Here is a 25,253-nt window from a genome sequence, read left to right on the forward strand (position 1 = left end):
AGATATAGTGGACAACATTTTTGAAGTTTATTCATATCTTGTGACCTATTTGGAGTGCATTGTTCAGTCATAACATCATGAATAGAACATCACTCCACTTGAGCGGAAGTAAATTTTAGTAAACAATGATAAAAACTTGATATTGTTCATTTTACAGGAACCTTTCTCTTGCATGTTCTGTTGATGTTATCTTCTCTCTTTTGTATGAAATTCAAGAGAAATTAAGTAATACTTTAGGTCAGTTTCATAATCCTTTTCCTGTCACTATTACAAAATACCCAAAGCAAGTCAATTTATAACTTGAGAGATTTTCTTAGCTCACAGTTGTGGAGATATTCAAGGACACGGTACCAGCATCTGTTCAACTCTATTGAGGACTTTGTTATTATCTGATAACATGGATGAGAACAAGTGCTTGGAGAACAGGGAGAATGGAAACATTTTTTCCTTATTGCCAGCCTTCCTACCAATGACAAAAAAAAAAAAAAAAAAGAAAAGGAAAGGAAATTTAAAGGCTTCCCGTTAGTTAAATTACCTCCTCTGTTATCTCTTCTAACTCATCCCTTAGCTAGATCATAGACCCCTTGTGTGTTTTGTCATTGTATGTTGTACATTGTATCACATTGACCTACAAAGATCTAACTTTCTGTCTCACATTGTACATTGCTTGAGAAAATGTCTTGTTCCTTGGTGGCACTAAAGGCCCCAGCTGGCTTCTAGCACATAGTCAGTCATCGGCTATTTGGTTAAATGACCGTACAGGGTCATGGTCATAGGACTTTAAGCCAGAGGTGTTTTGATGTAGCTGTTCATCAAGGGAAACTGTAGTGGCTCAGTCCAATTGACACCTTTTCTTGTGAAGCCGCAGGCATCTTGGTATCAGAAAACCTCTGGCTTGGACAGTTGCATTTTTAATAATAATATAGTCCTTTAAGGTATATGTAGTAAAGTCTTTCATGAGCTTATACATAACAACAAAGTATATGTAGAGCATTTTGCAGATTTAGCTAAAATAAAAGCTATAAATATTTAACATTTAGGCTGATTGCTGTTTCACCACCAGTATATTATCTTTAGACTATAATAATATACTTCAGGACTTTAAGGAATGTACATGTTGCCTGAAATATACGTAGAGAGTTTTTCTTTGTTTTTAAGATAGGCAATATACAATTAATTTTAAAAAGAAATGGGGCCATTATTCTTAGAAAAATAACACATTTTCCCATACTATTGTGTGTCTACAACATAATTTATGTTCATCTTCCACTCTATTCACAGAATTTTAATCACTAAAGCATCATAAGTATTTTGAGATAAAAGGCTATATATTTATGTGAAAGGCACATTAATGGGTTTTAAGAACAGAGGTAAATTGAGTTGCATAGATGCCTTTTCTCTTCACAAAGTAATCGGTTGTATTTTCATAGTTTGTATTTCAAGTTTTAAATTACACTATTTCTGGTATATTGTGACAATAGGTAGAAGAAAGGTTAATAGAATGCATAAAATACCCCTGTGGAGTTCATAATGTATTTCGAGAAGTATAATAAACAAAATCCTATGAAATAGACTTACCAGCTTATATGGCAAAAGAAAGAAGTGAGACTTTGAGGTGTGCTTTTCCAGAGGTACCTGATTGACCAGTGATGATTGTAAGTTTGATGTCTTCATGTCTAACAGTCATATTCTTTAATATTACATAGATAGTCATCATAATATTCTAATGTGTAATGTGAATGAACCAAGCTTGTAGACAGATGCTCAATTCTGAAGTGTCACCCGGTTTAATAGAAACTCCTTACAGTAAGAATACCGCTGGGGTGCTGTGAGCTCTCCCTGTGTGTGGTCCTCAGGATTCATGCTATAGCGTTTCTTTTTGCACAGTGCTAGAAGAAGATTGCTCTGGGGGTACCACTCATGGGAAACTCTACCTTGGGTCAGTCTCACCTCCATAGACGTGTCCAACTACTTGCAATTTATCAACTGTTTTCTGTAAAAATGTTGTTAAATCATGGAAGCCAACAAGGAAGGGTATTTCTGTTCCTTCCAGCCCATTATAGTAAGTTGGATTTCAGCATTGAGAAATTTATATTCCACATTGTACCTAAATTCCTCATCCTGTAGTCATAGTAAATCAAAATACTATTTTTGATATGAGAGCCTTGCACATTTTTGAAAGTGGCCATTTTTATTATTATATTTTTGCGAGACAACCTGTCTAGGGCAGTAAAGACAGTGGGTAAAGTAATTTCAAAGTTCTTGGTCTAGCGACATGAATTACTGCTTTAGCCTCTAAGTAGCATTGTTTCATCAAGGGAATTATGCCATTTAACTTTCTAAAGTTTATTTATTTATTTGAAAGATAAAGTTATAGAGCAAAAGGAAGAGGAAGAGAAAGATCTTCCATCCACTCATTCACTCCTTAGATGGCAGCAGTGGCTAGGGTTGGGCCAGGGCACAGCATCATACCAGGAACTCACATGGGTGGCATGAGCCCAAGCACTTAAGACCTCAAGGAAATTAAGGCTTTAAAAAAAAAAAACACTTTGATTTCACTGTTTCTGGGTTTATGTGATGTAATTCTTAAATTCATCAAGGGATTGGCATGATTGCTCAAATTGTTAATCCTCTACCTTCATGTGCCAGGAACCTGTATGAGTACCAGTTCTAATCCCGGCAGCTCCACTTCCCATCCAGCTCCCTGCTTATAGCATGGGAAAGCAGTCGAGGACGGCCCAAAGCCTTGGGACCCTGCACCCGGGTGGGAGACCCGGAGGAGGTTCCTGGAAGACAGGAACGAGTATGTTGGGGACAATGGGATCAGTTGCTGAATGGTAGAAAAGTGGAATGTCAGCAATCCCACTATGTCACATCCTTGCAAAATGAAAACAGACACTCATGTAAAGAAGACATTCACTGGTCTTTTTATCTTCATGATTATTTGCATACTGTTAAAAATAAATGTTCCCTGAAATCATCACTTTGTAGAATCAGATTCAGAAAGAATATATACATATACATACATACATACACATATATATGTGTGTGTTTGATTTCATTTCCTGTGTCATTAGATGTTGAAGCCTATAAATGGACATAATAGGAACCAGAATTGAGTGCAGTTTCTGAAATGCATTTTCATCACCAAATGTTATTTATTTATACTCTAATGACACATCAGGCAGATAGATTGTTTTCCTAAGTTTTGCGTTGTATAGGACTGACTTACAGTGATTATTATGGTGCTGTTTGCCTGTAGCCTTCGTGCTGGATTGTAGCAGATGAATGAGATGGGTTGCTCATTTGAAATTCAATGTTCTGGAGATTGTGAAGCAGGGGGAATGGGCAAGAGGCTCTGGGGACTGCAACTCATATCTGAAGCCTTTCTTCCAAGGGTCAGTGTTTGATCTGCAGCAAGATGTGAGTGACACAAACCATTCATCCAAAGAACAGTCATTATTATGATAAAAAAAAAAAAAAGCTGACAGTGCTGTGTGGTTCCTAACTGATATGTCCAGAGTGAAAAGTTCTTTGCCTTTCAACTTGTGCAGGAAGTGACAGGCATTTGGAAACCCCCATCACCTTTAAGACTACTCTTGGGAATCACTGAGTGCCTGGATGCCTGGTCCTGCAGCTTGTGGCACTGGACTTGACACAGGCCTTTTATATTCTTGATAGAAGCCAGTTGGATCCAGTACAGAAGCTCAGTACTTAAGTCAAGGAAATTCTAGAAGCTTTCACATGACTAGTCACACACATCATGCATACATGTCATGTGTTAACATACATGAACACCAACAGCTTTCTTGGATTCTGCTGTGGTTTGGTGTTTGAGTCACTGCTTCTATTCAGTGAGTGGACATATTTGATTCACTTTGCCAGTATACACCAAAATGAACATTTTGCAGGAGTGTGATGTGCCTGACTGATTTGGTTCTATTGTATGTATTTGGTTTCATAGAGGCAACAGTTAAGGGACAGAAACTAACATGTGTTTTTAGACAAGAAAGCAGTGTACCATGCAATTGCCAGAAAAATGACATTCCACCTAGAATATAGTCTTTAACATGCGGGACAGTTTATCACTGAGTAGTATATTACTCAGTGACTGAATTGTGAATTTTTTAAATGTTAAATTCTCTTTCTGCTTCCCCATGGGCAGCACATTAGTTCTCCAACATCTGTCTCGTTAAGATCCATTGCCGGTGCTGTGGCTGCTGCATGCAAAATGTCCACCTTTTCATGCAACACTGGGCTCGAAGCCCCTGAGGCCTTACTCTTCATTCCTCCCCCACTCTGTGTCTTTAGATGGCCATTCTATTTGCTCTCGGTCCTAGAGAGGTCATTTAGATATTGGTTGTATTGTTTTATTGGTATGAAATATGTACTCACTGAAATCTTTCCAAGTGTTTGGATCTTAGTTCTTTTATGTCCAGTATAAGAATTCTTTTGTCTAAATCTTATGCCAAGTGTAATCTTTAGGTTGACTTGGCATACAGTATACCTGGCTTCCAGTAGAAAAATGTTGGCAATTGTAATTGTACAGGGAGAAAGAAATTCATCAAGAGATTTTATTTACATCTCTGTTCTCACATGCCAGCATGCCCTCTGAAGTTTCCAGTATGTCTAAACCTAAGACCAAACAATGAAAACCAAAGCAAAATCAAATTATATCAGTGCACAAAGAGATTATTAAAATTAAGATAGATGACTTTGTGAGGTTCTGTGTGTCTTAGAATTTAGGAGAAACAAGGAAGGTTCCTCATACTCTGTCTTTCCTTTCATATATTCTGAGAATGAATTGGAAAATTTCTGAGTAGCCTGGATGGCTCATACATTGTTCTGTCTGTCTAAATGTCCTTTAAAGCTAACCAAAAAGCAGTCTATATAAAAAGCAAAAACAACAACAAAAACATTTTGTTTGGCTCATGCCAGAACCCGTCACTTCAGTCTAGGATGTGCTTTTTGACAAGCATAGTTCCTCTGCCCTCCCACGCCCCCAGCTCACATCCACTCTTTTTCCTGGTACCTCCAGCTTTCTGACCTGGTACAAGCTTGGATGGGAACCTGTTTTCCAAAGAAGGTGGGGAGCATATGTCCAAGCATAAAGTCTCATTGAAACTCTCAACTGTACTTATCCTGTTAACCGAGTTCCTTCTGGAAGTGGAGCTCTAGGTATGGAATGAGAAAGACTGTGTTAGCAAAATCCTTCCTATTTAGTGCATTGTCCTATTCAAGGACAGCTGAATCAACCTACAGAGATGAAAGAAATGATACTCTGGGTGTTTCCTAAGTGGGCTTTTGCAGTGGCTGTCATGCTGGAATTCAGCTAAGCTATTGAATATAGAAGCTGACCTGACACTGTCTTGCTGTAAAATGATTCCACTGTTAGAATTTAAGGGTCAAACCAGGCAATTCTGGAGCAATTGGTCATTTTTGTGATAGCTCTTAAAATAATCAGAGATTTCTTCTTAAGGAACACTGAACCTGAAGCTACCAAAGGAAAATTGTTTAAAGTCATGCAGATGTTAGATAGATAGAAAGATGGATGGATGGGTAGATAGATAGATAGATAGATAGATAGATAGATAGATAGATAGAGACATGTGACTAAATAGAGAGGGAGAGAGAACAAGAGAGATGTGTATTTGTGTATATGTTTAGTTTGTAAAAATGAGATTTGATTATTGTTGATAACAGTGTGTTAATTTGGTTTTGGAGACAAGAATGGAGTTTTGCAAAGCTGTGACTTCTGTAACTGCCTCCTGGTGTCTGTGTCCCAACAGCAGAGATTACAAAACTTTGTGAAGCACTCATTTGTGAAAGAGAATTGAGTTCACATCTGCTGACCAAAAAAACCTATATCAGATGAAGAGGGTGAAATGTGAAGACAGTAATTTTCTGAAACAAAAAATGCTCTGTTACCTTTGGAATTGATCTTTGGAATTAAAAAAAAAAAGATTTATTTGTTTTTATTACAAGGTCAGATATACAGAGAGGAGGAAAGACAGAGAGGAAGATCTTCTGTCCGATGATTCACTCTCCAAGTGACCGCAACGGCGGGTGCTGTGTCAATCCGAAGCCAGGAGCCAGGAACCTTCTCCAGGTCTCCCACACGGGTGCAGGGTCCTAAGGCCTTGGGCCATCCTTGACTGCTTTCCCAGGCCACAAGCAGGGAGCTGGATGGGAAGTGGAGCTGCCGGGATTAGAACCGGCATCCATATGGGATCCCGGGGTGTTCAAAGCGAGGACCTTAGCTGCTAGGCCACGCCGCCGGGCCCCCCAATTTTTTTTTTTTTTGAGCAAATTCAAATGTAGCAAGATCTCTGCAGGGTCCTCTAAGGCATCCTTACCTCTGCAGTTAGACAATTTTTTCAGTGTTGTTCAGGTACGAATGGGCATGCTTATGCTGCCAGCTCCCTGCCATCTGTGCCGTGTACATCAGAGCTGTAATTTTATGTTGATGATATGATTTCCTCTGCTGCTGCCATTCCTTGATGGTTTTGTTTCACCTGTTGACATGAACTTGGCTTCAATCAATGATGTCTGGGCCTTGCCTGGATGATAGCACCTTTCTGCTGCGTTCTTGAGATTTCCAAAATTGTGTAATAGGATAAGTATGTTATTTCTTTAGGATTAAATATGCATTTCCTATTGCTCTACATTTATGTAATTCCTTTATCCTGCAGACCTCTGAACAAACTTGATGGTTTTATTCATAGGCAGGTTATAGCTGCCACTCTCACATGTCAGAAAACATGCTTGATATGCTTTTAGACAAATTGAATTAATTCAGTTCTCTTTGGACAGGTTGCATCTGTTTTTTAAATTTAAGACCCTGTTACTTTGTTAGTTTCACTTTGCATCAGTCTTTGAATCCTTATATAATGCTTCCCTTTCCCCAACCCCCAATTGAAAAGAATAAAAAATATTTAGCGTTTGCTGCATGCCATCTTTTGGACTATGTGGAGACTAAAGGTGAAACTTGATGGACAAGTGCCATTCCATTTACTACATCTGTCCTGTCTTTGCTGATCTTTTCTGTCTTCCGGATGATAAGGGTCACATCTTAAATCTTTTTGTGGCTTCCAGCAGTGTCTCATTCAGTGCTTAATGGAGAATTTTTTCAGGTGGATTTATTCTCTCTGACACAAAGTCCAGAAATGATCTTGATTGCTTTCAAATCCTTTGCAAACAGAGCTTGGAACATTTTGATGAATTGGTGTGTAGATTTTAAGAGAAGATCTTTGTGGAGGAAGCAGATATCAGTGTTGTTGCTTAAGTCAGTCTTTGGTGGTGCCTAGCTTTCTAAGTTTAGGACTCTGTCTTTGCAGAGAGCTTTCCGTTGGTAGGGAAACTCCCTGCAACTTGATATATATCTATAGATATATAGATTATTGATATATATGGAGATAGATAGATAGATAGATAGATAGATAGATAGATAGAGGCTGTCTTAAATTAGTGAGAATTACACCTCTGCTTTCACAACTCTGACAGTTGTATTTTTCATGTTTGACTTCCATTCTGTTATTTGAAGCTTAACCTTTTTGCTTTCTACACTTAATATGTTATTTATTTGTAAAAACATTTTTATCTTTTTATGTTTTTACCTTATTTACTTTTATTATTTCGCCTTCTCGTCCCTTTATATGTCCTTATATTTTCATTGTGTTTTGTTTTTATGTATCAAACTTTAGATTCATAGTTTTTAATAGTAAGCGCAGCTTTCTCCTTAAAATAAAAATTTCCTATTTTTGTAATTGGTCCTTTTTTTGGTAGGAATTCTGAAAAGGAAAGCACATCTAAGCAGTAATTATGCAGGAAAAGAAGTAATTTCTCTAGATAATTTGAGTAATGACACTATCACTTCACCAGCACTTTTGCTTTTGTAAGGATTATGGAGTGTTCTTTATAGTGCTCAGCTCTCACATTCGCAGAATTTTTACCAACAGATATGTTTTCCGTTCCTTTTGAAGCTTTCTTCATGTGCATAAGAAAATATTGCTGTCCAGAATGCTGATTCCCATTTTTTACAAGGGTTCTCAGACTTTGAATGCTTTTTATGTTTGTTGTTTTCTTATTTTCTTATTGCCATAATATTATGCCTCTATGTGAGCTGGAATGATTTTCTGTCACTAGAATAGGCCAACTAGGATGATTTACTGATTGACAAGCTGCAGATGGTGGGATGATTCCATCCCTAGCCAAAACAGCCAGCAGAAAAGGCATTACACATAAAGTCGCTTCTTATAGCACGTAAGAGTTTCCGAGCAAAGGCCCTTGTGCGGTTGCTTTATATAATGGCTCAAAAAAAGTCTTTTAGTTAAGCAGTTTCCTCTTTCATCTCCTGCCGTTGTCAGCCAAAGCTTCAGAGAATATGGCTTCAGAAGTTCCAGAAACACTGCTGGCACACTCTGCATCTGCGTATTAGAAGAGATATTTTCCAAAATCCCCTACAGGCTTATCCCTCTCTACTCAGAAACCATAGACTGTCTACACCCACCATGGAATTGCCACCATGACTTGGTTTATCAGTTCTTATGTAAGTCTGCAAATTAGAATCGCTTGGGGTCTGGACTCTGGGATGAGAGTTTAGCCTGGTAGTTAACGCATCACTTCCCAGAGTAATCCAGGTTAGCTTGTAGATCCACCTGTTGACTTCAGCTTCCCATCAGTGCGGACCTGAGAAGCAGCGTGCACGTTAGAGTCACTGGGGCTCTTTGCAAATGTCAAAACTGAAATGTTTAGCCTAACAATTAAGACATTGCATCTCGTGACAGAGTAATTGGAGCTATCTTGCAGTTCCAGATCTTCACTTCATCTTCCGTCCATGCAGACCTGGGAGGCAGTGGTGGTTCTTTACTGACTGCATTTCTAACACCTGTATGGAAGACCTTGATTGCCTTTTCTGCTCCTAACTGACTCTGTTACAACTTGTCAGTTCTTGACTTGCAGGCATTGGGGAGTGAATCAGTGAATATCAGTGTATGCTCTCTGTTGCTTTCTCAGAAGATTGTGTATGTGTATGAGTGTGTCTGTGTATGTAATAGAAACTGTGCATATTGCATAGCATGTTATATATACGTACATAATACAGATGTACTTGTTCATCTGCCTTTCAAATGAAAAAGGCAAAGAAAAAACAGAGAGCCAAAGCTCAGGCTGCAGCCGAGAATACGAAGTCAGTTTCTAGGGGTAGCTCGCAAACATCCTCATAAAGCGCATCAGATTCCAAGGTGCAGAAACCCTACCAGCCCAATCGAGTCATCCTGCCAGTGAGGTTAGGGAAGTGTGCTGTGTACTCCAGAGTGCTTGCCCTGAAGCAAGGTGAGCACCCAGACAGAACCAGGGTCCTGCTCCAGGACAAAGAAAAGGGAGAAGGGGCTGAGAAATGAACCTGGCAGAGCCACTCCAGATGTTGGATTGGAGTAAGAGCTCTTTATTTTGAGTTTTCATTTCAACCCAATTGGGAAACCTTGATCTTATTTTCATATGAATGTTTCTTCATATATAAAGTGAGAATAGTCATAGCAAATTTGCAGTCCAGCTTTGCAATGAAATAGAAAATTAAAAAGATTCTGACAGTCCACAGCATTTTGCTAGCGTTTTGCCAGCTAGCACAAAACAGACAGTCTCTGGTCAATGGGGCAGTGGCAGCAGAGTTTCAGTAATAGGAGGAGTTGGAGTAAAATTGAGAGTCGTTACTGTTGATGTTGTAATTGCTGTCATTAGTGCAGTGACTGCCTTAGAGACCAGTGGTCCAGATCTGGAGTCCTTATCTCTGCCTACATTATGAGCTCCTGGAGGGCTTTGGAAATGTGAGTTGCTGACTCTGCCTGAAAGGGCAAAATCAGGTACCAAGCAGCAGTGAATTCAGGAGAGATTTCGTCGTGCTTGGAGTGGCAAGATTGGCAGCAATTCAGAACTGCTGAACTATTGAAACCACTTGAGCACGACCCTCAGAGCACACCCCACAGCAGGACCCTGTGATGGTTGGGAAGCTGGGTGTGACTTCTCCCTTTTCCTTTCATCTTCCCTCAGATACAGGAAGGAAGAAAGAGAATATGGAAACAATGGTCTTACCCACTTTCTGGTAGCCCTTGACCCTTTGTGCCCTAAACAACTAAAGATCATCAAAATAAAATAATAACAAAAAAATAAAAATGTTCCCATATATGTGAACATGGAGGCAGGCTTAAAATCTAATGGGCTAAAAATTAGGAGACTATTCAAGAGAAACTGCTTCGTCTCAATGACCGCTATTGTAAATGAATTGGCTTGAGGGACACCTGCAGCCCCAGTAGAAGAAGGCATTTGGACCAGTTTGAATGATTTTTTTCCAGTTGATGCCTGACACTACCTCTGTCTCCTCCAAGCAAACACTGGAGTGTTCCCAGCTGCCTAACCATCTTGCTTTGACATTTCATTGTGTGGGACTCGAGTAGATTAATGGATTAATGAATAAGGGACCCGTGGCCTCCTTGTTCCTATTCAAAGACTGTGTGTAACACTTTAATACAAAAATTCTATTTACAGTGGTTATTTTTAGTTTTCTATATGTGGATTGTGCGATTCATTTTCCCAGTGTACAGGAAGTGTGTTTTCCATTAGCTGCAATGCAGAACCGATTATCGATGTGTTATGTGGAAACCTGCTTTAAATATTCTCCTAGCTCTCTGTGGGTTTCCCCAAAAGTTATAATTTTTAGGTGCATTGTTTATTGAGTCATGGGTATGTTCTGTCATATGTTGAAAGATCACACTGGCTATGTGAAAAAAAAAGAAGAGTGAATAAAAGGCCACAAAAACTGTAAACATCTGTAAAAGAAGTTTGCTAGATGAGGCTGCTTTTTAGAGAACTCGGCACACACTGATTGTGTGCAGCTGCTGGCACAAGCACTGTGAGAATCAAGGCCATTGTGAGAGATACGGCAGTGGGGGCTGCAGATCTATCACCTTAGCTGTGTGTTCTGAAACCCCAGGCTCCACACTCACAGACTGGCATGTGAATCTCACTTGTGATGCTGTTGCAAGTCTGATGTCTTCTAGAACCCACTGGTCCTCCTTGGTCAGGAGGAATCCAGAAATAGCAACCAATTCCTGATCTCCGTCTCACTGCAGCACACAAACAGGATCACCATGGGTCATTGCCTGTCCCTGTTGCATGTTTGGAGGATCTGCGGCATGCAGAACCACATAAGCTACCAATGCCGGCCCCTGGATGTGGACACCCCACCATACAGAAATGCAGGCAACCTCTCTGGACACATGTGCTCAGCCTGAACATGCTGGGCTGGAGGAACAGGCGTCAAGTGTTTGGAATCTGCAGCTGATCAGGGCACAGGGTTGTGACTGGCAGCAGGGCAATCACTGCATCACTGGCCAGGCAGCATTGCTGATTTCCGAGAGAGCTTAGTGTTCACACGATCTTCTTTCTCATATCAGAATGGATTATCTAGATAAGCCAATGGGCAGATGGAACTGGTGATGTTTATTGTTTCAGAATACCTTGAAAGCGGCTTTTTAAAGGTTTTTTTTTTTTAAGCTTTGAATTGTTATTCATTCATTTAAAATTTTTTGTTAGTACAGGAGAGAGATGGGGAGGGAAGGGAGAGGTTTCATCCTCTGGTTCACTCCCCATATGCCCACAGCAGCTGAGATTGGCATAGGTCAAAGCCAGGAGGTCAGAGCTCAGTCCAGGTCATCCTACATGGTGGGGATGAACCCAGTTACTCAGGCTGTCAGGGTTACCTCACAGGTGAGCAGGAAGCCAGCATTGGGAGTACGAGCCAGGAATAGAACTCAGGCATTCAGATACAATACCCCTGGCACTGCAACCAGCATCTTAACTGTTAGGCCTTACACTTGCTGCTCTTCCCTTTTTTTATGAGGGGAATGTCAAATATACAGAAGCAGAGAGAATAGAATAATGAATCCTCAATGTTTCCTCAGCCAAGTTTAAGTATTCTTTTTCCATAGACACCATGGATAACTCCCTAAGCACCCCCAAGTCACAAATCTTGAATTTTTAGTGTAAAACTCAATGATATTGAATCCAAGTATGGTTGTATTTCTGGTAGTAGTATTCTGTAAAAGTTGTTGACCTATATGATGATAACATTGTAACATTTTTTTAGATTAGTGCTTTTCATAGCTGTGGTTCCAAAACTCTTGTTGTTGCTATATGGTGAATAAAGAAACTGTGAAAAACCTTTTAGAATTCTGACAGAATTTTGGCAATGTTGTGATGTTCAAGTACATGATTTTTCTAGTAATTTCATTTTTATTGTATTTCACAAAAATACAGGCTTGGAAAGTACCATCTTTCCCTATATTGCTTGAGAAATGTTATCGCTACAGTATTTCAGTAAGTTTTGTCTCATAGGGAACATTGAGCAACACTTGGAATATCTGGAGTTGTCACAACTGGTGTGTGTGGCGGAGGATGTGGCAGGATGAGGTGTTGTGTTAATATCTAACAAGTGCCTTGGACCGTGCTCCCCAAGAAACAAGGATTTGTCACTGAGTCAGTGGTGCTCATGTTGGGAATCCCTGCTGGCAATGACATGGTTTCAGGCTGCTTTGCACCATGTCTCAGGAAGAGTTGACAAACAGCTCTCACTGGAGTATAGGCTGCTAAGAGTCTTGATTGTAAGTGATCTTCTTTTCCTAAGACCCCACGATCCCCACTTGGAAATTAGCAAGACTGCAAATGACTTCCTTTAGGGTGAAATGAAACTGCTCCAAAACTTTTAAAACGAAATGGCAGCCCTTTTGTTCACATGTTCCCGAAGTCATCTCTGTTGCAGCTGGCAATATGTCCAACAGAAAAGCAGCCATTTCTTGTAGCACCTGAGAAAATGACGATTGTGCTAAGACATTTCCTAATTGAGCAAGTCACACCAAATTTGTGGTTCGTGTGATTTTCATTAAGACATAAGAAATATCATTTGGTAAATTCTGTTTTTTTTTCTTTTCTGAACTATGCATTAGTAGCTATAAAATACTTTGATCGCGGAAAAGCAATCAAATGAAAATTTTGTGGGCCAAAGATCATTTTAGGTCTTAACATACTTTTGTACATGTCAGAGAGAGAGCCAGACACTCACTTCCACATCGGATTCCCCTGTGATCAGTTTCTTCTCTTTTTGCTATCCAAATTGCTCACGTGGAAATCATTTCAATAAGCACAGACACTATGTCTTTGTTAAAACTTTGAGCAAGATGTAGAGAAAAAGTGTGTCTGTCAAGATACGGCAACAGTGAAGTCCATGTTTTACTCACTGGTTGAATCCTCTCTTGAGCAAACTTGTTCTTAAACATTTTCAAAATCCACAGGCTCTCACATCTTCACCGTATTACTGTGTTTCTAATTTGCTTATTTTTATTGTGGTCAGGTTACCTGTGCCATAGAAGAGCATGCATTAAGTATCACTCTATGTTTTTCTGAACTTGGTCTCCAACTATAGTGGAAAGAACTCATTTGTTGGATGGTTTCTATCTGTTGGTAGCAAATGTGAAAAGATCCACAGGAAATCTAGATTGTGTACCTCCTGCTTGTGGATTTTCTACCTATGTACTGTTGTTGGTGGCTCCATCCAAAGATGCAAAGCTGATCCTTCCTTGTCTTTGGTAGCCTGGGGATGGGCCATGCTGCTTAGTCTCCCAGCAAGCAATTCTTTGCTGAACTCAGAAGGTATGTGCGATACATTCTCTCTCTCAAACAACAACAACAGCAAACCAACTTCACATTCAGGTCCCTTCAAACTTTATCAAGAGCAAATTTTTCTTTCTACAGAATTTTCACAAATTACACTGAGATTTCTTATTTCAGTGCATATTAGCAAAAATATATAACATTTGGAACTACCATTCTTTTGTGCCAGTGGGCATTTGCAACGTAAAGTGCAATATTTTATTAGCTGTTTCAGATGATGCATGGGAAAAAAAACTGTAAACTCTGCCTCCTTAATGAATTCTGTCAAGTGTTCTTTAGTAAAGCTGGACTAATTAGGTTCATGATTAATTTTGTTTTGGGGAGATTATAATTTAGCTGCTAATCGACTGCCTCCATTTCATCCTGGCTCCCAAGTTATGATAAAGGAAATACTGCTTGTCAATTAATTAATCATTCAATGGCAGAAAAATCAAGCACCTAAACATTTTGCCTCCAGTTAAATCCAGTTGATGAGTTAAAATGTGTAACTTACACTGTATATTCCATTTTGATTGTGTTAGAAACAACAATTCTATGGTGCTTTATTGAATCTTATTTTGTATTCACATAAAAGGCTTTATAATGATAGGGGGAAATGTAATGGAATTAGAGTAGGATTTCCTCAATTGGTAAGAAGTAAGAGGATATGCTGGATTTCTTCTGTGAGGGATGGTTGAGGAGGTAAGTCCTTTGGAAATCTAACATACACACTCTGGCTTCCACACTCCAGCTACAGGTGTCCAAGAGTTGGTTCCTGTGTGTCATTGGGAAGCAGCACAAAACTCATGGTTGGCACTTTTGCCCAGCCTGACAGTAAGGTGTAGGAACCTACTATCCCTTCCTAGCTTTCTTACTCAAAAGACCCTTTGCTGTGTCTACCATTGTAATTACCTGAACCATTGGTGATATTCGGTTAGCCTAATGGTAAGGATGCACAGTGAAGATTATAAACTAAAGTTCTTTTGCACCCTTGCGCCTATGCATCAGTACCTCTGCACTGAATAGTTAGGACTAAGTATATTCATGAAATATTCTAGTGGCAAGGAGATTTTTTTTTCCCACAATTCTTGGAGAAAGGGACAGCAACAGTAATAGATCTCTCCTTAATATCATACCTAGTACCATGCAGCCTGCTTTCTGTGCCACCTTCTTTCTACCCATCTCTGCTTCCCGTGTGAGAATTGGTATTTCTGTGACATGGACTATTAGAGGTAATGAGAAGAAATTGGTAAGGAGGGTGAGTGCGTTTCCTTTGCTTGTATCTGAGTTCATTGACCCTCTTAACTTTTGGGGTGAATGACCAATGACCTTTTGGCTCTGCCGCTATACTAGAGCTGTTAGTAGAGCTGGAGCTCTCTGACAATTGCTTTGACCTCATTCACCATGGATTGGAATTCCCTTTAAGGGTGAACTATAGAAGCTATTTCAAGGAGCATGATAGGCAGACTGACTCGCATTTGTCAGAAATCCGATCCCTCATTGTGACATGTGCAGGAACAGTACAGACTCATGGTGTAAGATCTGGGAATGAACAAGAGTGACAGGAGGCAATAAAAGGCCAGCAAAGCTGCTTCTTACTGTGCATGGGCTGCTGAAGGACTCAGAATTTTTTTTTTTTAGACTGATGTAGAAATATGATCATGAGGGCTTTAGGAAGCATCTCTTAGGGCAAAACCCTAGGGACTCTCCAACTTCAAGTGGTACCAGATAGAAAAGGTGGAGTCTAAACAGATTTAAAAAAACCTACTTTTTGTAATTGGCCCCTCTGAACTGCCATTCTCTGACTCTTTGAATTGGAGGAATCTTTAACGTTATCATTTATGCCCCCTATTCTCAACACCAATAAATGATGGTGGCTGTATGTCCAGGTTTGTTTGTTTAGGGGGAAAATAGATAATTAAAGTAGCATAATTTCTGTGTCATTTATAAGTATGTTTAATTAATTATCAAAAGCATCCATAAACATTTGGAAAATACCAATATGTGAATAAGTGAATATGTATGTAAAAGACATCATTTTTTCAATTTTAGCTAAATGCTCGAAATACATGTGAGTTGTTACACCTCTTTTGATAACTACGAATCCCCATCCTGCATCAGAATTTCAAGATATTGGTTAGGAATCTCTCAGATTCTTCACGGCAATGTTCAGAATGCCCATCTAGATGGTACTTCCTAGGATGAAGTTAGGGAAAGAACAAGGGAGTTAGGGAGCTGCTGTCAGAGGGGGTGCAGACACCTTGATTTTGGTTGCCTTCCCCTCCCTGAAGCCCCCTCTCATTCTCTTAGGATGGTTTTTGTCAGTGTTTATATATTTGTGGGTGTTTTTTAGGATGTAACTTTAACAAAAGCATCTGAATATAATAAAAGTCACAATTCAAAACCAATCTCAGCAACTCCCAGCAGTTCGCCAGTTAAATACTTGCATTGTTTGCTTGTCAGGTTTTACAGAAACCATGAGAGTTTTGAATAAATAGGTACCACAGGTTATGTAATATGTGAAAATATATTTTATTTATTCAGGATAAAAAAAAGTACAAAGACACATCATTTTTGGGGGGTTCTACAGAGAAAAACCCAATAACTTCTCCTGATCATTTTGAACATTCATCTAAAACACAGAGCTTTACATCTTCAAAGCAGTACATGTAGTTTCTTCCATCTCTGGCTATTTGTTGGGCATCTCATACCCTTCGAGAAAAACCCTGTTCAGAACATGCAGGAAGGCCAGCAATAATCATCTGAACCTTTTAAAACCAATAATAATTCCCTGGATCTGCCAAGTGCAGTAATAACCTCACAGTGAGGATGCAGCGCCTGTACAGCATTTGCCAAGGTTGCAATCTCAACACTCTGTTTTTAACGGATGCAGGAAATAGGAGATAAGCTCTGTGATCAGGCAAAAGGGTAAGTAGTGTCCAGCCATAATGGTGGACACTAGCAAAGTTGTACTCAACCTGCAACTGGGGGAGCTAGACAGAATCTACCTGTGGCAAACTATTTTGGAATCACTGCAGGTTGAGGAAAGTGATCTTAGAATTGGTAACCACAGTCCTTCCTTTTCAGTGTGTTTGGAGTTCAGATTTAAAATACTTGCCCTACCAGAAAACTTTATGGCAAGAAATAAATGTGAAACAGTCTTTGATTGATAAAGCCAGATTTCCTGGCAAGAGGAAATACAAATGCAATCTGGAGGGACTTAACCTCAACATAGGGGTCACAAGATTTGAATAGATAAGGACCACCAAACATGAGCTCAAGCTTTCAGATTCCAGAAATACACACAGAAACAAGAGCCAAGAGCAGGAAACAAGAGAAACCACAGATAGCAGAACAAGGATTTCAAAGAACTTTGAAGATAATGATATTTCAGACAAAGAGAATTATGCAAATACCTAGAGTATTTTTAAGTAGACCTAAGCAACATAAGTAAAAAAATTCATATTTAATCAAAATATTACTTGTAATTGGAAGAGAAGTAAATAAAACTTCCAGAAATTAAAAACATAGTCGTTTTTTTAAAGTTCACTTGGTCCTAATAACGGCTAAAATTGATCATTGGTACTAAGTATTTGCATAAAGTGCAGCACAAAATGTTGGAAATGGCAGTAAGGTTAAAAGACATAAAGATTAGGGAATCTTTTATGCATCTAATTGCGATTAGAGGCTTTCACTCAAAAAATGAGAAGTAAAATTATTTTCCACTACCAAATGAGTTTATAACAGACCCTGAAAGGTCAAATATGTGAAAAAAGCATAAAAAATAAGAAATGATTAGTTTTACATCTGTAAAACTAGGCTGTGCGAGCTATATGAAATAATAATGATTCCATTGTAGGCATAACAACGAATTGAATGTTTGTGTTCTCAGATTTTCATGTTGAGGTCCTAACTTCCACCGTGATAGTAGAATGAAACCCTAATCCATAGGCTTAGTGCCATTATAAGGCACCGAACAGACCTGAGTTAGTTTCTCTCATTTGAAGACACAAAGTCTGCAGCCCAGAAAAGAGCCCTCACCATAACAGTCATGCTGGGACCCTGATTCTGGACATTGGCCTTCAGCATGGAAAAACACTGAGTTTGGATCGTTTGAGCCATTCAGTCTATGATATTTTGTTAGAGTTGCTCAAGCTTTTAAAAAAAGCAAAATAGGGACCACTATTGTGTCATAACAAATAAAGCTACCACCTGTAACGCCTCAGTCCACCATGGGCACCAGTATCATAAAAAGCACTGGTTTAAATCTGGGCTGTTGTACTTCCAATTTAGCTCGGTGTCAACAGCTTGGGAAAGGCAGCTAGACTGGCCTGCCACTAATGACAGACCCAGAAGAAGCTCCCGGCTGCTTCCTTCTGCCTGGCCCAACCCAGACAATTGTGGCCATCTGGGGAGTGAAACAGCAGATGGAAGATCTCTATCTCTCTATCTCTGTAACTCTGACATTCAAATAAAATATAAGTCTTAAAATAAAACTAGAAAGACAATTAAGACCAAGGTACATAATAAATATTGCTGCACACTGACAAGTAGGACAGGATACCTGAACTGAGTTCAGGGCTCCTGGCTTCAGCTGGGTGTAATCCCAGCTGTTATAGGCAATTAGGTGAGTAGACCAGTTGATGGACAGTATCTGAGGGGCTGTTTCTTCCTCCCTTTCACATACATATATAATTAATCATATGCTAATTATAAAAAATATTTTATTATATATAAAAATATTTAAAAGCAAATCTGTGGCTATCCCCCCAAAATGTTTGTAGCTGTATTACAAACATATTAATCCTAGATAAAAATGATAATTATGCAAAAAAGGTCATTTCAAAATGATGAAAGTTCCTATTTCTAGTAACAGGAGACAGATGGTTTTGATTTAACATCCAGCTTAATGGTGCTCAACTTTACTTTGATCTAAAACAACAAATTTGTTAGAGGCTGTGAAGTTAGAGGCATTTTGAGTTCACTTGTCAAAAATTAGTGGGATTATAGATATTTGAATTCATTTCTGGGATTTCTATCCTGTTCCATTAATCTGTATCTCTAGTTTTTGTACAAGTACCAGTATGTGTTGATTATAGCTTCCCTGGAGGAGGTTTTGAAATCTAGTATTGTGAGGACTGCAATACCAGAGAGAGAGTATATATTGTGTACATATTGTATTTATTGTACATATATATGTATTGTATATATTGTATGTACTATATATGTATTATATATATATATTTTGCCATTCAGTTCTATTGTGTTTCCATTTGAATTTTTAGCAACATATTTTCTTGATCTGAGTATATTGAGGGTATTTTGATTGAGATCACATTGAAACTATAAATTGATTTCAATAATATGGACAGTTTATTGATTTTTAGTTCTACCAATTCACAACTATGGAAGATTATTTGCATTATATTTAGTATGTTCTTTTTTTTTCAAATTTTGTGATTTTCATTATAGAAGTCCCTCACATACTTAGTTATATTTATTCCAAGGTGCGTATAGTTTTTTGCAATTGTTGTGAATGGAACTGATGTTACAGCTTCCTTCTCATTCATAGAATTGTTTCTGGAAAAAAAAACAATTGAATTTTGCATGTGGATTTTATATTCTGAGACTTTACCGAACTCTCTTATGAGTTCTCAGTAGGATCTTTTGATTCCTCCGTAAATAGAATCGTGTCATCTGCAAACAGTGATAACATGACCTACTCCCTTTCATTTCTTTTTCTTGCCTAATAGCTTTGGATAAAACTTGAGGACTATGATGAAGAGCAGTGCTGACAGTGGGAATTATTGTTCCAGATCTTAGTAGGCCTTGCTTCCAGCTTTCTCCCAAGTCAGTGTGATGCTGGCTGTTGGTTTTTATGTATTGCATTAATTGTGTTGAGAAATGTTCTCTCTACACCCAGATTGCTTAATAATTTTTATCCTACAAGAATGTTGCATTTTAATCCAATGTTTTATCTACATCCTTGAATATAATTACATGGGTTTTACGTTTCACATTTATTGATTCATATATGTTGAACCATCTGCATATCAGTGATTAATCCTACTTAGTCTGCGTGAATGAATCAGTTTTCTGATGTGTTGGATTAAATTAGCTAGTATGTTGTTTATCCTTTTTTTGTTTGTTTGCATGCTTGTTTTATTTTTCATCTGTATTCATGCAAGATATTAGTTTACAGTTTTCTTTCTTTGTCATATAATTTTTGTTTGTTTGAGGATTAAGATGATTTGGGCTTCACAGAAAGAGTTTGGGAAGATTTATTCCTTTGCAGTGGTTTTGAATAGTTGAGAGCAGTGGGAATTAGAGCTTTTTGAAGAGTTTGGTAGAATTCAGCAGCAAATTCTTTTTTTCAAAAAAAAAAAGCAGCTCTTGAATTAACTTATCTCACTGATCTTTTGTAACATTTTCTTGGTTTTAATTTTGTTTGTTTCTTCTCTAGCTTTGATTATTTTCTCCTGCTAATTTGCTGTTTGATTTATCCTTTTTTTGGTCTTTGAAATGCACTAATAAGTTATTTATTTTATCCATTTTCAATTTCTTGTTATAGGCACTATATGTTTTTAAAAACTCCCATTTAACAGTGTCTTGGCTGTGGTTCACAAATTTTGAGGCATTATATGACTTTCTTCATTTATGTCTAGGAATTTTTGGATTTCCTTTATGATTTTGTGTGTGGTCTACTGTTCATTTAATGAATAACCTGATAATTTGTCTCCATGTGTTTCCTAAGTTGTCAATTTTAAGCTTTATTCCATTGTGATCAGAAAAGATATATGGTATTATTTCAGGTGCTTTGATTAATTTATTAAAGCTTTCTTTATGGCCTAACATATGGTCTGTCCATTGTGCTGGAAATGGGCTGTAGATACCAATTTTTTCTATTTGTTTCTTTGTTATTTTTTGTCTGTTCATTGATAAAAGTGAAGTGTTGAAATCTACAATTAATTTTTTTGTAGTCTAAGTCTCCCTTCAGGTCTATTACAAATACATTTTCTTTATAAATAACTTGGTGGCTTGGCTTCATATGCATTTATTATTGTTCCTTTTTCACGTTGAAATGACGCTTTAGGCATTATGTAATGTCTTTATTCATCTCTTAATAATTTTTGCATTAAATGTATTTTCTCTGATATAAGAACCCTTGCTCCTCTTTCCTTTCTCTTCTATTCTTTTGCAAAACTCTTTGTGCATCTTTGTTGTTGAAGTGTGTTTCTTATATATAGCAAGTAGTTGGGTCATTTTTTGTGTGTGTGTGTATTTTGCTTGGAGAATTTAGGCCATTTGCATTTAAGGTTGTTATTGAAAAATAACAACTTGGTCCCAGCATTTTTTCATGTATTATTATTGTTTGCTTTGGATTTCCTTTGCACACTACTAGGCAATATTATACCTCTAATGTTGCTACAATATCTGATAAATTTGGTTTAAAGGTTTTTGTTTCCAGGAAACGCCATGAAACAGTAATATGTACCATACTGATCAAGGGTTCCCACACATTCTTGGTTCATGATATGCTTGATATCTTAGTGAATTTTTATGACACGTAGGCCAGAAGACACAACCTGAAGGTTCAGTTTAAGTTGTTAGATCACAGCAGCTACCAGTACCCAGCTCTGCTGAGGTAAGACATCACCAAAAAGAATATAGTGAAAAAAACACTTAACCTGAACTGCCTGGAGTAAGTGTTTTTGTGGTGTCTCATTAACAGTGACTATTGCTGCATCTTCTGAGAATGTAACTCACAACAGCCCTGTGAATTGGTGGCAGCACCCTGCACACTTAGGTCAACCCCTGCACTGCTGTCCCAGTGTACACTTAACAAGTAGGGCTTTGCCTTCAGTCTTCATCATGGTCTCTTTCACTGACTACAGGAGAAGCCATACAAGTGCTCAGACTGCAGCAAAGCCTTCAGCCAGAAGCGAGGCCTCGATGAACACAAGAGGACACACACTGGAGAAAAGCCTTTCCAGTGTGATGTGAGTTGGCATTTTCTTTTCTTTCAACAGCGTGCTCCAATATTGTGTGTAAATATGTGTGTACCTGTATGCATGTATGGATCCATGTGTAGATGTAGGCTTTTTATTTAATCTGATTTACAGAAGGCAAATAAACACTGATTTCCTTTTAAAAATTTCTGTGCCATTCTAATGCCATCAGATTGAAGTTGTTCTTCCAATATGTAATATATAATTGATTGATATGAGGAATTTTTCATGTATCTGCCCAAATATTTGGCAGGTTGGGATAATGACACATGAAATAGCACAATTGATATGCCATTAGTCGTACTAACTCTGCTAAATCCAGACAAAGAATTGCTAAAATAAGCTATTTTGTGTTAAATAACAGTAAATTTTTTAGAATTTCTAAATTCAGAATTTCTGCTTGTTATTTGAATTTAAATGGTATTGTTACATGTATGTGTTCAGATTACTTAATAAAAGAAAAATACTGTTGTCAATAAAATGTATTATTTGGGAACATTAATTTGGGAATTGAAGTGTCTTATCCGCCAGTAGTGTACGAGGTGGATAGCTGACAGAGATTTGACACAGGTGTTAGGAAAAGTGCTAGGATGCATATTTCTGATACAGAAATGAAGATATGAATGTAGCCTGGTAGTACAAAGTGGCATTAACATTGTAATATGAAAATGGGAATGGTGACACAAGGAGATGAATCTTTACTAGGGAGGTTGCATTTCAAATCTGCCTCCTCTTCTCCTTGAGCTACCTGTTGATGTATACCCCAGGAGGCAGACGGTGTTGGTTCAGGTACTGGATTCCCTGATACCCATGTGGGAGAACAGGATGGAGTTCCTGACACCTGGCTTTGACCAGGCTCAGACACAGCTCTCACGGTCATTTAGAGAGTGAACCAAGGGATGGAAGGTATCTTTCTTGCTCTCACTGTTGATCCACCTTTCAAATTAATAAAAAATAAATTTGAAAAAGGTGTAAAACTGTAAAGTGTGAAATAGGATGATACAGATTGTCTTTAAATGTCAAATGAAGGGATCGATGTTGCAGCAAAGCAGGCAACACCACCACCTGTGACGCTGACATCCCCTATGGGCATCTTTTCATGTCTAGGCAGCCACACTTCGAGTTCAACTCCTTCCCAACAATCTGTGAAAAGAAAGATAATCCACATGCTTGGACCCTGCCACCCATGTGGGAAACCTGGAAGAAGCTCCCGAGTTCTGGCTTCAGCCTGGCCCAGCTCTGGCTATTGCAGCCATCCGGGGAGTAAAACAGCAGATGGAAAATTCATCTTTCCAAATTCTGAAAGACAGCCTGCTAAATATAGAACTGGCTGTATTTGCTCCAAAATTACTTTATTAATCTACTCATTCCAGCTAGATACAAGCCATCCTTTCTTACCTCACATCTCATCTCTCTCCCATCATAAAAAGCCCCTCTCCAGACTCATTACATCCTCTCAGTCTTCATCCTTATACCAGAATTTTGGCTCAGCACCATATCTTCTTACATCCAAACTCCCATGTATGTATTCTCCACATTATCACTATACCAGAGTGTTTTGTTTTTCTTATTAAATTGAGGTGAAAGTTACTTAAATAAAAGTAATAATTTTGAAGTGGGTAGTTCAGTGAGCTTCAGAGCAATTATAGTGTTGCATAACTATTACTTCTTTCCAAACTCTGACATTTTGTCAGCCCGGAATGAACCCGCATACCCATAAACAGTTATTTTCCAATCCCACAGACCCAGGAAGCCACCAGTCTATTTTCACTACTGTAGATTGACCTATTCCAGGCATTTCACCTGAGGGAATCATACAATATCTGACCTTTCTGTGATTGGGTTTCACTAATACTGGAATAGGGAATTCCAAGATCACTGGTCTTATAAGACCCTCAAAATCATTTGTTCTGGCTCTGTCAATCAACCGAGGTGATACAGAAAATCTATAACAGGCTAACTTTTTACACTGATAATTTTGTAAGATCCACAAATGATTATAGAAATACTCAAATGGCCCATGGCCCTCGACAGAATAAAAAAGATTCCCCACTCCTAAGATTCATTCTGTGTCTTCCACAAGGATGTCAGAAATCCAAATGCAGGTGCCATCATCTGCTGCCTCCAGGATGTGAACTGGAAGGAAGCTGGATTAGAAGCTGAGCCAGAACTTGAACACAGGGACTCTAATTTGGGGTACAGATATCTCAAGTGGCATCTTAATGCTCACACCGTGGTATCAGTTATTGATCTTACTGTTGGGTTTGTAATGGGCCAGATAATTAAAAGTGTTTCTAATCCTATCACTGAGAACTCCTGGTCATATTAGTGCCAATCTACTGATGTGTCTTCCTAAAAAAGTGTATTCAGTATAACACCCATGTGCATGAAGTATGTTAATAATCCTGTGAAGCAAGTCTAAAGTTAAGGGAAATGTAATCTTTTTGTAACTGATACAGTCAAATTCCAATCCAGGCTAGCTTTTTGGCAAATATCTGTTGAAACATACTCTGTAGATACTGTTTTTTCTCTCAAGATCCAGAGTGAATGGAACTTAAATGAGTGTTTGTCTCAAAGAGCTGAGACTCTGGTGAATGGAGACAGACAATAATTACTAAATTAGGAAGATTATCTTCCATGGACCACAAGGTGACAAATGCTGTCTGATCAGCAAATCTCAGTGGAGAAAAAGGGGATCCGGAGAGGGTGAGAGGTTTCAGGTTTAAAGAGTGAGGTCAGGGACTTTTACTTGGAAAGAGAGAGATCTGCTTCCAAAGCTTGCTTGCTTTCTGTCTCATATTAATGCTGCTTATTTGCAAATCCAAATGCATGAGTTCTAGATTCTTCTCCCTCTTTGCCAAAATAGGCGCTTGTGACTTTCTGATTTTCTTGTTGCTGTGAATGTCCATTCTCTTTCCCACGTAACAGAAAGCACAAGCTTTTTATCTGCCTGAGGACTTTTCACATGCCTTCCCTTATTCACTACCCCAGCCTTCTGTTAAGTATTTTTATAATCTGCTTCTCCTATCATTGTCTTCACTATGTTTTTCATGGCATTTTATCTAATTTGATATGCCTGTTTTATAGTAGGTGTGCTTTTGAAGAGTTTCATCTAAATGCAAGTTTTGTGACTAACACAAAGCTTAAATTTTTCTTTTACAACTGGACTAATTATGCCTTATATCTTCTGTTTTTGATCTTTTTAATTATAGTATTTAACATTTGTTGAGCCAACTGGCAGTATGGAAAAGCTAATAGGAAGTAAACTTTTTCTATGCTTCAGTTAAGCATGCAGCATGCATTGCCTTTGTGTTCTCTGCACCCCAGTCACCTTCCTCTCCTCCCAGCTGTGCATCTATTTATACATGTAAAATAAAGAAATGCGATAGTGAGATGAATTTCCACATGACGTTTACAATAAAGCTAACCTTTTTGCTTTACAAATGGCACTAAATTGAAAGAATCACTGATAAAATAATGTTCTGTGCCATTTATGCCCTGTTAAGAAATTAGAATTCATCTAAACTATAAAGCGGTTTTTTT

The 25,253-nt window shown here is 38.3% G+C and overlaps 1 protein-coding gene across 3 annotated transcripts in view; it reads left to right on the top strand.

Annotated features, from left to right (window-relative positions):
- The window catches only part of PRDM5 (PR/SET domain 5), a 183,457-nt gene that overhangs the window by 157,228 nt on the left and 976 nt on the right, over positions 1–25,253 (top strand). For all 3 annotated transcript variants that reach the window (XM_058666903.1, XM_058666905.1, XM_058666904.1), the window contains one exon: positions 21,597–21,701. In XM_058666903.1, coding sequence (XP_058522886.1) covers positions 21,597–21,701 — 105 coding nt within the window. The remainder of the gene's footprint in view (positions 1–21,596; positions 21,702–25,253) is intronic.

Source organism: Ochotona princeps, chromosome 7 (genome assembly GCF_030435755.1).
Source record: "Ochotona princeps isolate mOchPri1 chromosome 7, mOchPri1.hap1, whole genome shotgun sequence".
NCBI classification, from domain to species: Eukaryota; Metazoa; Chordata; class Mammalia; order Lagomorpha; family Ochotonidae; genus Ochotona; species Ochotona princeps.